The 15,488-nt window shown below is 37.2% G+C and overlaps 1 protein-coding gene across 1 annotated transcript in view; it reads left to right on the top strand.

The window, feature by feature from the left end:
* The window catches only part of DNAH11 (dynein axonemal heavy chain 11), an 83,604-nt gene that overhangs the window by 62,028 nt on the left and 6,088 nt on the right, over positions 1–15,488 (top strand). Inside the window, 8 exon segments of the mRNA XM_040060947.1 lie at positions 3,328–3,558; positions 4,833–4,891; positions 4,893–4,958; positions 12,117–12,192; positions 12,194–12,310; positions 13,008–13,017; positions 13,613–13,773; positions 14,285–14,428. Of these exon segments, the coding sequence (XP_039916881.1) occupies positions 3,328–3,558; positions 4,833–4,891; positions 4,893–4,958; positions 12,117–12,192; positions 12,194–12,310; positions 13,008–13,017; positions 13,613–13,773; positions 14,285–14,428 (864 nt within the window).

Raw genomic sequence — 15,488 nt, 5'->3', positions numbered from 1 at the left:
CAGTTTGGGAAAAAAAATATTGTAACAGCATAAAACTAATCAAAAAACCCCAGTGCAATTAAAACGGAATAGATTTTTTTTTTACCAGATTCTGAAATTACTATGCTAGAAATGTAAAATATGTAAATAATCTTTCCTTTGGTAGAAAACCAGTGAAGTTGTTGTTACTATCTGCATATGGAAACTTTTGTTTGCCCCGAGACACCTGAGATGGTCCCTATTGGCCTGGCCCTGCAGCCCTCCAATGCCTTTGGAAGCTCTGTGCAAATCCATGGCTTTAGCCCATAGTTAGTCTCCAGCTCTTGAAGATTTACACATAGTTAAAAGAAGTTTATCTCTAAAATTTGAGGTTTTATTAGTGATCTTATTGTGTAAGTTAAGGGGGGAAATATTGGAAAAGATTAATTGAGAATGTCAAGCCTTTTCCTCTGAGAATAAATTCTTTTTGACTAGAACAGGAGACAGTTAACTTCTGAAAAGCATCAAGACTGATGATTTTGTCTATATAGCATTGACCTGGAAGCTCAGCCATTCCGACTAATAAATCAGGCAATTTATATTTAATCATTAACTAACTCCCGAGCTGAACAGCTGTTCAAAATTAGAAATGGGTCACCCCAGCCAGGATGACATTACAGGCAATCTATAATGCATTAGAATAAAATTATAGTGATTTTTAACTGTCTGGAAATTTATTACACTGCATGTTCCAACTTTTAAACCCTTGTTAGCCAATGTCACTAATGATTTATGGTGCTTGGCTGGTATGGTAAAATTACTGAAGATTTAAATAGACAATCCTTCTATGTTTAACAAATCTTCAAATTTCAAAGCTATTTTGGAGAATGAGGTGGGTGCACTTTATTGTTTATGACTTACCCGTCAGTGACAACAAGAAGAGAGAATGGATAAATCAAAAACCCTCTTGTAAATTAATGGATTTATTGTCTTGTTGCCCTCAGTTAATGATTTAAAGAAAAAAACAATGACTTCTGTAGGCAAAAATGGATGTCTAAAACACTTCAAAGCAAAACTGCTACAGAGCAAAGATTGCTGTTAGAACCTTTAACAGGAATGGTCCTTTACTTGTCAGCCGTTGGGTATCTCTTATGGATGGAACTGGGGTTTAGGAGGACTTCTCACACCAAATCCCTGAATCATATTCATGCTAGCTCTTCTAAGCAGCATACTTTGGTTAAAGATACTTTTATTTTCTTAGTGAATCTTCTATATTCCTCTATATTCCTTCTATATTCCTCTATATTCCTCTATATTCCTTCTATATTCCTCTTTGTAGACATTTGCTTTGTGTTAGAGTTTAACAGTCTCTAATTTGTCTAGAGCTCTGCTTTACCTGGAACTTCTCCCTGTCCTTTTCCACCAAAAACTTGCTTGCAGATAAAATCCTTTCCCAGAAACCTCCTTCTGCCTTCCAGCCTAGGCAGAAAAAATTGCCCCGTATATTTTCAATGGTAGGACTTTGGAAATAAATGCCATTCTTAACTCTTTTAAGACTCTTCTGAAATTGATTGAACATTTTTATGAATAAAAATAAACCATACTGTGGTGTTTTACTTTTTAAGATGATTTCACTGAACAGCAGTGAGACAAAATACCTCATTTCAGTTTTGATTGATTTCCTGCAAGTGAGGAAGAGTGGAAAATAAGAGAAAAATACATTTGAAAAGTTATGTTAAAATAGATATTTATTGATAGTCTCCTACAGAAGGAACAGCTTTGTGCAGATACAGTGACAATAGATGCACCTATATATTCAGATAATTTTTGTGCATGGTGTGAAAATTAATATTAGGAACCCTGATAACACCCTAGTGCTATTGTTTTCCACAAGGAAGTATTTCAGCTCATGGAAATTATTGTATGGGATCTCTTACAGTCCAGAGATAAAACAAATCATGTTTTCAGTCTTTTGATATATTTAGATGAATGTATTGCACATGGGAGATAGATATGTTGTATGCTTGCAGAGGGGAGTGTATTCCTGCTGGGACCTTCGTGCTTGTATTTTTCAGCACATTCATCAAAAGTGAGGTTTATTTTGGGCTCAGAGTTTAGAACCAAGAGTCAGACAATTTAAGGTGGTATGTGTTCTGTAAGACTATGGTAGCTGTGCCTCAGAAGCTGCTCTAGAGGTATGGTGCCATTCTTATTACTACTAATTGTGCAAATTTGACTCAACTTAAATATATGTAATGCTTTTCATCAAAAATAACTGCCAGATATACATGGGGGTTGGGTTTTTTTTTTGTTTCAGTGTGCGTTTTTAAAAGAAGCTTCAGTCTTAAAACCAGCAATGAGGACCAGACGTGTTCAGGGAGAAGGAAAATGTTGATGGAAGAGTTTTTAAGATACTTCTGAATGAGGGAGAAGATAGTTCAACCTCAATACTGATGATGCAGTGCTTTTCTTTATTTATGGCTTTTGAATTCAATCCAAAAATCACTAATAAGGAAGCCGGGAATAACACCATGAAGGAATTGGTGGGGGTTTGCCCTTTGCTTCAGTAAGGAAAAAAATTAATTCCAGGGAGCTGGTATAACTCTTCTATTATGCTTTCACCAGTCCCTCTTTTTTTGTTCCAAACAACTTATTTATTCACTCTCTCTTATTCTGTTGTGCTAGGTTGGGCATTTCTCTTCCCAGCCGTATCTGTTTGGTAAGCGCTGATTTCAGACATTCCATCTCTATTTTATTTCATCTCCTTGCAAGTGCCTGTGAGGGGCTGGCATCCAGCAGGTGTGGCTGTGAGATGGCTGCTCTGTGACAGCCCCCTCCTTAGTGAAGGGGCACTCACACGAGAGTTTTGCTGCAGCTGGTGCCCCATAGGGAGCTCCATTGCTGCCTCTGCCCCCAGAGATGGCCTCATTCTCTGGCTTTTGAGGGTAGCTGAACTACATTAATAAGATGCCATGGGAATCCTGCTTTTATAATTTTTTTTTTTTTTTTTTTGTGGAAAAATACTGATTTATGTTCCAGAAATCGGTGCTCGAGAGCATACGTAAGCATTGAATTTGCAATATCAGAATACACTGAATTTTATAATATATGATGCATTTTTAACTTCATTGAACTATAAATATTTTTATGAAGTAAATGTCTTAAGAGAAAACACTTTTTAAAAATCTGTTATAAAAATGATAAACTGCTTCTTGTCACTTTCTTTTCATCTGAAACTCCACAGGGATCCTCCTTATTTTCCTGCCTTGCTTTAATTTATATCCCCCCAGTTATCTTGTGCACTGCACTGAGTCATGTCTTGCTGCTTGGTAACCTTGCTGGATGATTATATTCCACTCTGATTCTAAGGCTCCTTTTCCTATGATGGAGGCCCTGGGCCCAATTGCCACATTGACAGATGATGCTACGGCTCTGGCGTGGAGTAACGAGGGTGATAGGATGTCAACAGAAAATGCCACTGTTCTAACAAACTGTGAGTGCTGACCTCTGATGATAGATCCCCAGGAACAGGGAATTAAATGGATGAAGAATAAATATGGAGCTGACCTTAAAGTCATACGTCTAGGACAGAAAGGAGACGTGCATGCTGAAGAATTGGCTTTCACATTTGCTGCCTTCAAGTTCCCCTGATTTCCGTATGGGATTTTTGCTGAAATGCACTTACTTAAAGAATTGAAATATTACAAAAATTCTGCTCATTTATCCATTGCATCATTTTCCTTTTAAAATGGTGCTTGAGGAGACACCCTTCTTATGTTGCTTTCAACGGATGAGGAAGAAATGAAGGGGAGGTTGAGGTGCACTTCTTGTGAGGGTCAAATCACTTTTAAAACAGGTAAGGCTGCAAAACCTGATGATAAGACCTCACTTATATTCTACATTTTAGTCAGCAGAACACAGCATGTGCACCTCACATGCATGTGCAGCATTCAAGGCAAAAGCCAATATTGGGTCATTTCCTGGTAAACAAACATGTTTTTAATCCTTACTACTAAATTATATGTTAGCACTACCATGTAGCTGATCTCTTAATGTATTTTCTTATCTTTACTTAGGTTTAGGAGATAATGTTCCATTTCAAAGGGCTTTCAGAGTTTTGGGGTTTTTTTTTACTAAATTCCAGATACAACACGCAATTACACAACAGAGTAAATGGTCATGGTAATACCTGATTCTTAAAATAGGTCATAATCATCTAGCCTCATCTGTTTGTTTGAATCAGCTCTTTTCCCTCATCTGTCCTGGATTGCTTTTCATTCTTTTTCCAGCCCTCACAAATAATCATGATTTTTTATTCACACTCAGTAGAACCGTGCTCTCTGAAGCTATATTGTCTGATTACTTATCGTTACATTATTACCTGCTCCTTTTTCCATACCCCTTGAAACGGATGTCATTCAGATTCTCTGTTCTTGAAGTACTTCAAGAAAGTGTTTATAATTTAAATGAGGATATACCAAAAGCTGTAACACAAGAAAATCTATAGATAGATAGATAGATATAGATTAGGTATAGATATAGAGATATAGAGATAGATATAGATATGTGCTCCCCCAACATTTCTATGTCAATTCCAATATCTTCCATGTAGGGCTGTACCATCATATTTGCTTAAAAGAAAGTCCCCAGCAATATATATATATTTAGTATGAAGAATAGCAAGAGCATAGGTAGAAAGATGTTGAACTCAAAACTGTCATACTCTTAAACACCGGGCAATTCTTTGTGAAGTTTTCCATGGTTTAACCATGTGCCTTTAGGAAAACTTCATCATTTATATTATATAAAGGAAATCTTTCTGTAACCAGCATTTATCTAATATTGGAGGGGGGAATTCTATTTTTCAGGTAAAGTTTCTGAAGACCATTGAAAGAGCTTTAGCTTTTGATGAGACTGTACTAATTGCAAACATGTGTGACTATCGATCCCATACTTGATCCTCTGCTTGGAAGACATACAGTTAAAAAAGGAAGGTACGTATGCTTGAGTAATTTTTTTTTTTTTTTCCCATGACGACTGGATCTATATTTCTTTGATTACTACTTTTTGCTTAGTGTTTCGACTCCTCATGTAACAAATGATTTCTTTTTAAAATGCAATGGCTAAAAGCTGGAGACGAGTGGATATTAAAATGTTAGTGTTTGCATCTGATTAGATGGCAAAATTATGTTCTCCGTTTCCAAATGGGACTCAAAATACTGTATAGGCATGTGTTTCTTAAACTAAAGTGGAATCCTTTATTTTTTACTTAAAAAACAAGGAGTAGCATTTATTGTAATTCAGCTTAAAAGTAAGTCTTTCCTTTCCATGTTAGGCATCTATAGCAAGGGGAAAGGCATTGGAAATGACAGGCTAGATTTGGATTTAACAACAGAGGGTTTTCCAGCTGCAATATCAGCTTAAGAAAATGATGCCTTCACTATGCCATGATTGGTTTTTTGGCCACCTCATGAAATAATGAAGCAGTTTAAAAATAAAAACAAACAACAAACAAAACCACAAACAATCAAAAACCACAAACAATCAAAAACTCTGAAAAGTAAGAGAAATGAGGAAAATCTGATATGGTAGGACACAGGTCAGAAATAAGTAAGCCAGAGATGGGGACTGTTTACATTGTTATTGCTGCCAACCTCCCATGCATCAAACCAGTCCAGCTGATCCTGGTCATGAATCCATCGAGGCAGGTGCCATGGTGGTGTTAATTAATGACTGCTCAGTTTTGCCCATAAACCTGGTCTGCTAGCACCAAAACTCACACACCCCATTCTTCATGCAAGTGCTCAGAATATTTGAATTCAGGGCCTGTTCTGGGCTCTCCCTCTCAAGGAAAGGGCAGCAGCTCCCCCCCAGAAGTCTGCAGCTGGGAATTCCAGTACGAGACTCAAACTGGGTGACACAAGGCTGAGTTAATGAGTTTCCTCCGTTCTGACACAGCTGGCAGGAGTAGTAGATGGTAGAAGGGAAGGTAACCTTATATTCTGACCTTTTTGGAGTGATGTCTGTGAATCTCATCTTTCATTCCCATGGCCCCTTTCTCCTCTATATTCTGAAAATTTCTCAAACTTAAAAAATACCATTAAGAATATTTAACATATTATTTAGATACCTTTTAGATACACATTTTCAGGATGATAATAAGGGAAATAAAGGAGTTTGTACTTCATGCAAGAGAATTTCAATCTGTAATGTCTTCCATAACTTTTCACAAAAACTTTGGATGAAGTTGTTGAGTCCTCAATGCAGAAGTCAGCTTGAAGAATAATGTTGATTTGTGGTTGCTTGAGAGTAAACTTATTAAATCTCATTAAATATTTCATCTGATGAACTGAAATGCCATGTCATTTTTTCTGCTCAAACGTGAATTTATTTTTACGTCTGAAAGCATTCCTCTGTTCTATTGTTGTTTGCCAGCAACGCATCAAAAAGACAGATTTTTCATGTTGGAGAATGTGATGTTTATTCTGATAAAAAGCCAGACATACTCCTGGTGCATTTTTTGATGGATCTCATATGGTAGTTAAAGAATGGTTAGAGTGCTTGCACTGCTTGCACATTGTCAAAAGTGAAAATATGAGGGAAATTATAAGTAAAGTAATTATCTTATTTTGGACAGGTTACCCAAGGTTTTTCTCCATCCTTCCCACCCTGTATTTTAGGAATTGGTGCTGGCACAGTAAATCTAAGCAGCAAAAACCAGCTTGAATCTTCTTGTATACATGAGGCTCCTGGAAGGTTCACTCTTGCCCTGCACTGTGAGACCTTGAAATGATCCCCCTTAGCTGCATTTTCCTATAGCTGTATTTGAAGTTCTTCAGAGTAAGAGCATAGAGCTTGCTTTTCAGAATCCATAGTGAAAAACTTCACTGAAAATTAGTACTATACCGGTCTAAAATAGAGATCAGAATTCTCACAATGTGACAGACTTTTAAGGAATGGAAGGATGTGAAGGGATGTGAAACAACAGAAAGAAGTTGGAATGAGAAGGCCAAGGGTCACAAGCAATATAGTTTTGCATTTATTTAGCAAAGGCTTCCACGTAGCACAACGAAGCTGTGTATGTGGACGCAAAAGCAATTATATGAAGCTATTCAAACAATACATTCCTTTGGCGAATTGCATGACCTGGCATTCTGTGCCTGATTGAAGATGTACAAGTCACCTTTGAGGGGCGCATGTGTGTTCAATTATGTGTATATATATATTTTTATATATAAATATATATATACACACACCCACACAATATAGATCCCTTTATTACCAAATAAGCAGAGTTTGCCTCATTCTTGATTAATTTCTGTTATTTTTTATTTTAGTAGTTCTGCCAAGTACTTTGAATTTTTTTTCCTAATAAAGAAAGACTAGAAAGGTATTTGTGATAGATATGGTGCAGTCCAGCAGTTGAAGTTCATTAATAATTGGAATGTTGCAGAGTATGAAGTAATGAATACTAATTACTCCTTTCATGTCTGACAGCACCCCATGGACCAATACATCAGCCCAGACTTTAATTTGGTTCTAGTAATGGTTTCATCAATAGTACATTAATTCTGTGTTTGAAAAGATGTACAGTTGAACCTGACCCACAGAGTAGATACCACTGTCATAAAATGGCCACATACTGACAACAACTGGATAATTACAAATAATTAAATCCACTGAGCTTCAGACAATCCTAATTTTAAGTAAAATACATCTTATCATATCAATCGACAGAAAGCATAGCAAGGGAGATTTATCAACTTGTACTCCTTCCAAAACAAATTTACTAGCTTGTTTATTAGAGAACTTGCTGATCTGTGAACCACTTCATAAAAGTACCTCTCCCCTTCCTTCTTTGCAAGATGGTTCTTGTGTTGTACTCCTGGGTATTCTGCAACACCAGCTCTTGGTACTGTTTCTGAATGAAGCCTGCAAAAGGAATTCTCAGCCTTGGAGGACTTCAAATGAATAAATTTATATTTTCCTCAAAACCAGGTCACAACAGAGTGAACTAAAGGTACTTGTTATCTCTGAAAAGCAGACTTCATGCTTAAGTGCCTTTGTATGTATTTAGAAGCCTAACGAATTTTGAGTGTTCAAATTTGGATACTTTTTTTTTATTATTTTTAACTTTGTAACTGCAAAACTGCTCAGTTTTTTTTTTTTTCTAATGCACTTTAGACCACGGCCTTATGTTCAAAACGACTTTAAAACGCTAAGTTTTTTGTTAAAATATTTCAAGATATTTGCTTTTGAGAAGGAGGAGAAAAGAAAAAAATTAAGAAAAAAAATCATTTTAAGAAAATATCAGTTGTAGTACATAGATTTATGTAAGCATGGAAGCCACAAGACAAAAAGTAAGTAAAATTTGGGAACAATGTGTTAGCAATGTACGCAAAAATCATTCAAGGTTCGAATACTTCGATTTTTTTTTGAGCAGATAAACCAAGGCACAAAAGTAAACAGGGACCAGCTTTATATGGTATTGGATTTTGGCCTTCACCTGCTCTAAAAGAAACTGTGCCATTGAATGCATTTGGTATGGATGGCCTTTAATATTTGAATTTTTACCTGTATGCATCCTATCCTGTTTCCCCAGCATCTCTCTTGGAAAACACTGGCTATGAGCATTAACTATAACAGATCAATGTTATTTTGGCTCATAGGAGAGAAAACAGAGGAATAAATTCATTGTTCAAAAGGCTCTTATTTGCATTTGCATGAGCCATTACACTTCCTGAACTCCTTTAGTCAGGACCAGTCACAAAGAGGTAGTCATGTCTCTTGAGCTGCAAGAATAGGTTATTAAGAGATTTTTTAAGATGTCTTGAAATTTGATTTATGTGCAAATGTAGCTTGTGTGAACAAGTTTCCATTCTTATGAGGAATGACTATTATTCATGAAACAGCAAGAAAATTTGCTCAATTTCTCCACAGGGAGAAACTTTTCATACCTTGAACGTCTTGTCATCTGTGCAGCTTCAAGGTAGTGCTTTCCCCACTGAGCTAGTTTGACCAACTTGCACAGTTTGCCTACTGAGATTGCCTAGTAACAGCTCCATTCTGTGCTTGTTTTCACCTGATTTATTCAACTTTGCTCTCTACATTACTTGTTGGGGATTGCAAGTCGGTTCCAGAAGCTTTTCATCTTAAGCAGCAGGAATTTAACGAAGGCTCCTCTGGAAAATATGTTTATCCCTCTTTTTTCCCACTGAAAAATATTGTTTCCCTTTACTTTCCTGTCCAAAAATTTATCACTTATTTCATTCTTGCTGAGCCAATCCAAAACATCTCACTACAGGAAGCTACAGGAAGCTATTCTAGCATTTAGAGTTACAGTGTGTTTTGGAGAATATCTGCCCGGAAAGGTATGCTTTAATTTTATGTTGCATGAAAGTGTCTGATAAGAAAAGACATTGCTTAAACTCTTGAGCCATTTCATTATATGAAGTCATGTTCCTATATTCAAAATTTCTCACCTTCATGAGTTCCTCTCTTTGAAAGATCTAGGCATTGTTACCTTAGGCAGAACACACACATTGACTTTGTGTCAATCAATCAAGTTTGACATCAGACAAGATGTTACACATATTTAGTCTTCTTATAGCTGAGTGCTCATGTTACCTCCCGGAATTTATTTGTTTTTATATTTCCTTTGGTTAAAAATAATTTATACTCAAGGCATATACAGCTTTTAAAATCCTTTTTGAATCCCTTAATCTACTTTATTTCAAAATCTATGAGATTTTCAATAGGGAAAAACAAAACAAAAAAAAACAGTGGGGAACAACCTCTTTTTAATTTACTTTGTTTGTTCTTAAATACCAGGGAGCTCTGACTCACATGAAAGATGCTGGGTCTATTCCTGGGTAGAGTGGTGCATTAGTTCCATCCATTCTCTCTGCCTTCAGCTGAGGGAATAGGAACTTAGGAAGAAAACATTGCCAAAAGAAAAAAACTTGTCTTTAGAAACTTCTTTGGTAACTATTTTTTTTAATATTTATTTTATCGTGGACTTCCATTATCTCTACCTACTTTGCTGTATTTCTTTATAATCCAGAATTAACCTCTAAGCAGATACATTTTACTGAAAAAAATTAAATCATCCTACTGGTTTCCCCACCACTCTGTTTATCATTTTTGCTTATGCTCTTAAACCATGCGAGAGCAATAGCAAAATGTTTCTTTTTCCCAAATCTGTAATTAACAGAAAACCTAAAACACCTGCAGTAACCCACCAAGTCATTATGTAGGTTTTGCCTTTCATAGGTGATAATCACTTAAATTGGTCATTTATTGCCTCTGTGAATTGAGAACTCCTAAAGGAAATATTTTAATCCAGAGCTCTAAAACTTGTTATATTGCCTCATCGATGTTCTGAAGCATAGTGTGACTCCCTTAACAAAGGTTTTTCTTCTGACAAAGCAAACTGAAGAACCTGTCTTTTGTCAGGTCTCTTGCTTGGTTTGTGTGTGTGTGTCTTGGAAGTAAAGCAAGATTGTTTTCTCTGTGTCGTGCTCTACAGTTTTGTTCCCTCCAGCTGCAGCCAGTTTTGAAGGCTGTGGAGAGAGAGCATGTTGCAGAACTAGGCAGTGAATTCATGTCCACCTGAGAGAGGCTGTGTAATCTGAAGGGCGTGACCATATGGATAAATTATTGCAGTATTATACAAGCATAAGCCTGGAACACCCCTCTCCAGTAGTTTGTATGGCAGTGTAATACAAAATATATCTGATGCTGAGTTTTGTAGAATCATGGGCTTCCCAGCACTGGACATCGTGGGTTTCCTTAAGGAATTCATTTAAAGTATGCCATAAGCAGCTCTCTTTTCTTCCTTCTCCCTGGTGAAACGCAGACGGGTCTCAGCACACTGTTTCATTTAGACTATGTCTTATATCTAAGGGCATTTCAGAAGCAGGCAAGGGTCTTAAGACCCAAAACCTATGTTCCTGGCTCTGGCAATGTCCTGTGATAGCCTTGAAAGAAAGCAATGTTAAAATTTCTACGGAAGGTACTTGTTTCACTCATGTCCTGATGTGACTTCCATAAATCGCATTTTAAGTGTTTAGGATCTATGCTAATGCAATCACTTTGGAAATTGAGTTAACAAATGTCAATTAAATTTGAATTTTATGAAAAGAGTTTGTGTCTATGTTCCATGCTATAAATGTTCTATTGGCTCTTTTTTTAACAGAGTTTTCTTACTGATATTTGAATCACCTTTATGGGCAGAGAACAATCAAAAATTCTGCTGTACAGAAAATACTGGTTTCATGCTCATGCGTGGCAAGTGAATCCTGAAAACTGACACACTCTTCACTGGGCAAGTCAATGACAATAAATTGTGTCACTGTGTCACACCAGATCAGACACATGGCACACACTGTAGCCCACTTGTAATTTTTCAAAATTTTTTTGGTGCTATGCCACAGAATTAGTAAGGTGAACTTCATGCTGCCTCACTGCTGCACTGCTGGGCTCCAAGATGGTACTTCAGCATTAGCAGAGTGGTTGTACAGGACAGGATTCACCCCTCTTGAAGTTAAGGCATCAGGAAATGACAGCTCTTCAGAAAGGGATTTCAGCAAATAAAAGGTGAACCTAGGATAATTCATTCTTTCATCCAACAAATAATTAATTTGGAACAAAGCATTTTGTAAATTACCTTAAAAACCCATTATTTTTGTTGTTTCAGTTGCCAGTTATTCCCTCTCCTCTAGTCTATTCCTTTGTTATAACTACATGTCCCTGCTTAGTTTTTTAGGTTATATGTTTAAGGAAATTATAGTAAAAACTAACAACGATCTCATTGTCATTTTTTTGAAAACTTTCCTAAGTTTCTGGTAAGTAATGATGATAGACATTTATCCCTAAGCCACAGACTCTTTGGTACAGCAGTGAATATTCTCTCTGTGTCTGCTGTATGTACAAATTAAACTACAACAATTAAGAAATACTCTGTGTATTCTTCATATACTTTTGGTGTGTTCAATCATCCTCATTTCATTTCTTAAGTTGCAAGCACCTAAAGTTTGACTTGTATGCATTTGGTGTGCTGCTAAGGTCATACCCATCGTCTGCAACCTGAGATACCTATGAAGTTTTAATTTAGTGAAATCCCCATTCTTGTGCATTTTATTCTCTCCCAGATGTACCAAGATTGAAGACAAAAAATGTGAATTCAACATGAATTTTCATCTCATCCTTCACACTAAACTGGCTAACCCTCACTTACAAGCCAGAACTGCAGGCTCAGACCACCTTCATTAATTTCACTGTCACCGGGGTCAGGCTGGAAGACCAGCTGTTTGCTGAGGTTGTTTATGCTGAAAGGCAAGACTCAAAAAACGTAAGGTAAGGACTATATTTTGATTTGTCTGATTCCTGTTCTGAAATTTTAAGTCTAGAATTAATATGCTTGTTTAAATCCACTGTACTGTAATTGTTAGTAGCCCATAATAGAAAGATTTTAAGAGTCTGGAAGTGTAGAAAGTTCTTTTACTGATTTGCTCGAATGTGTGCTCCCAAAGGGCTTGTCTTGACCTAAAGCTCTGCTAGAAATAAATTTATTGTGATATTATTCCCACACTTCTCTCTCCTGCTTGGTTTTCTCTGTGCATTGCATTTAATTTACAGTGCAGGATTAAAGCCCTCTGCAGTGCTTTGTGCTTCAGCGATCTTGAGCCAATAAGTGTAAATAAAATTCCATGCCAGTCTATACAAGGATGTAATGGCACTGTTAGGAGCTAGGGCATTTGGTTAATAAATCACACTTTATTTCTGCAAGGATGCAGTTCTGTGGCTGCTGCAGTCATACCAATATATAGTATGAGGAGACATGCTTTTATAAGTGGTTATAGGAAGGACCTTGGGCAGACTGTAATCTATGAGATATAGCATGAAAATAAAATACTTAGGGGTGTGAAATGAATAACAAGAATACCTCCTATTTCTCTAGTGTGTCTTTCCAGTTATCTCAAGTAATTAACTAACTTCATCCACAAAGATTTGCTCCACCTGTTTGAGGTACTCCTGCTTCATGCAAGGGCAAACTGGGTTAGGTAGTTTAATTACCCCTTGAAGAATGAAAGCCATACACCTGGAAATGAGATCTGAAAACAGCTGTCCATTTACCTCTGCATCTGCACACTGTTCCACCTGGGACCGCATGCTTACAAGACCTGTATCACCTGGGGTTTTGGTGGGACTAAGAGTCTGGCTGAGAGCTCCCTATAACACTAGTCAAGCTCTTGCACTGCCAGAAGGTCAGTCCAGCAGAGCAGACTATGACAACGTTTTCTACTTTGTTTGCAGCCAAAGTGCGGTTCTTCAGCCTTTCGCTATTCTCTGTTTTTCTCAGCTGCCACATGGGTTACAATCCCTGGCAAGATCACAGTCCTTTTGTGTAGTCTCAAGAGGAAGGGCACAAGGAGAGAAGTAAAGTTCTAGCCCATCACGACCTAAACCTTCTTACTTTGGGTGTCCAGCACCTTAGATCTGCTATACTGGGACAGAAAGTAAACTGGCCTTTCAGAAATTAAATTAAGTCATCTGATGTAATAAACAGAAAATATAGCTCACAAATATTATAAAACATTATTTCTTGCTGCGGTTGTTTAAACGCAGTGTTCTTGCTCCCTCTGCTAGTCAGTCCTCACCAAGAAGCAGAAGGGTTTCATGACAGAGATCAGGCAGCTGGAGGATGACGGGCTGCTCAGCCTGTCAGCTGCCCAGGGCAGTCTCCTAGACAACAGTGAACTTGTAAAGAAAATCAAATCAGCAAAGTCAACTGCAGCAAAAATTCAACACAAGGCAATAACAATTGATCTGTTTCTAACAACTTAAACTCACCTGTAAAATGTCTATTCTTATTAATCTATTATTTTAAGAGAAACATTTCTCTGAGCTAGAATAGGAATAGTCAAATTGCTGTCTTTCCAGAAAGGGCTGTCCTCCCCATATTCACACTTTCTTATCAATAATACATAGTTGTCAAGTGTTTGATTTTTTTTTTTTTTAATGGGTGCTTAAATTAGTACTCATAGAATTGATAAGTATCGACATGAAATTTGAGCAAATGTATTAATATATGATTGCCATGTTTTCACAGGTAAATAGGCATATTTCTGCAGAGGACGGTTATTCCCTAATGTTTGTCTAAGATAAGAAGCTTACTTACTTTAAATATTTGCTACTGTCTGAAATAAAGTCAACTTTCTAGAGTATATCCACCTTCTTTTCTGTATGGATAGGAATATCTTGGTAACTGTGTGGGATAATTGTGGCACATTAAAAAATAAACGGGACAACTGTCATCATTCAGGTAGCTGAAGCCAAAGAAGATGAAGCTCAGGACAGCACGACAACAAGAGAGCATTACAGACTGACAGCCAGAAGAGAATCCGTTCCTTACTCTGGGAGTGTCAGCCTGAGCAGTGTCAACACCATCTACCACTTTTCACTGGAGGTAAAAATGTCTCTAGCTGACTTTTTTTCAAAGTGCAAGAAAGAATTCTGCCTCCAGCAGTGATGCCTGATGCATTAGTTATTACTTGTACCAGATGTTGACATTGGCGGGGCTGTGTGTCTGAGGAAAGAGAACACGCTGTGTTCTCCTGCTGGTCTGTAACACGGTACATCCCCACGGGTCTCTGTTGGCTTGCCTCCATTCTGACAGTGCTTTCTGTCTGTTCTTGTAAAAGTTTCCCTTCCTTCTGTTAAGCCATCCCACAGGGCCACGAAGGAAGAGTTAGGAGGAATTCCGTGTAAACAATTCCTCGTCGTACATCTACCAAATGATCTAATGCTGTGAGTACGGGAGATCACCCACTGTAAAATTACCAGCTTGCTCAGGAGAGAGAGTCTCCATGCTGAGTTAATAACGAAGCAGAAGAGTATTGCTGTTTGCAGTCCTCACTCCTGGTTTGCTGAAAGTTTCCTTTAAAAGCCTCTTTTCAGCCTCTTTCATTTTACACTGCTGAGGTCAGCTCTTTATGGGAGGCTACAGTAGGAAACCAATTACCTTATGAGTAGTAAAGAAAAAAAAAAAAAAAAAAAGGCAAAATTCAAATAAAAATAATTGTGCTAACTTTCAGGCCTTCAATGCATCTTCCGCAAAGCAATTAAGCAGGTTGAAAAATCAGGGGATATTCAGTGCTTTATCTCTAACATGAAAGAAGCTGTCACATATTCAATCTATCTTTTCACATGCCAAGGATTTTTGAAAATTATAAGCTCATTTTCCTGGCCCAAACAGCTTTTCAGGTGAGGAAAAATTTTCATATTGGTGATGATGACATTTACTGGATTTATTGTTTCTTCTCTGGAAGGTGATGCCTGTGCCCAAACCCTGTGGTTGTGCAGTTTCTCACACAGGGTGACTGCTGCTTCTGTATCAATAGTAATTGCAGAAATACCAGAGATGCTATCATGTTATTCTTTTCATTTAAAATGCTTCAATGACATTATGAAGCTAAGTCCAGGATAAATAGCATGATTTACTGTTTGCACTTGGATAATTAGGGTTG

Source organism: Hirundo rustica, chromosome 1 (genome assembly GCF_015227805.2).
Source record: "Hirundo rustica isolate bHirRus1 chromosome 1, bHirRus1.pri.v3, whole genome shotgun sequence".
In the NCBI taxonomy this organism is placed as follows: Eukaryota; Metazoa; Chordata; class Aves; order Passeriformes; family Hirundinidae; genus Hirundo; species Hirundo rustica.
This window is presented reverse-complemented; position numbering and strand designations above follow the sequence as displayed.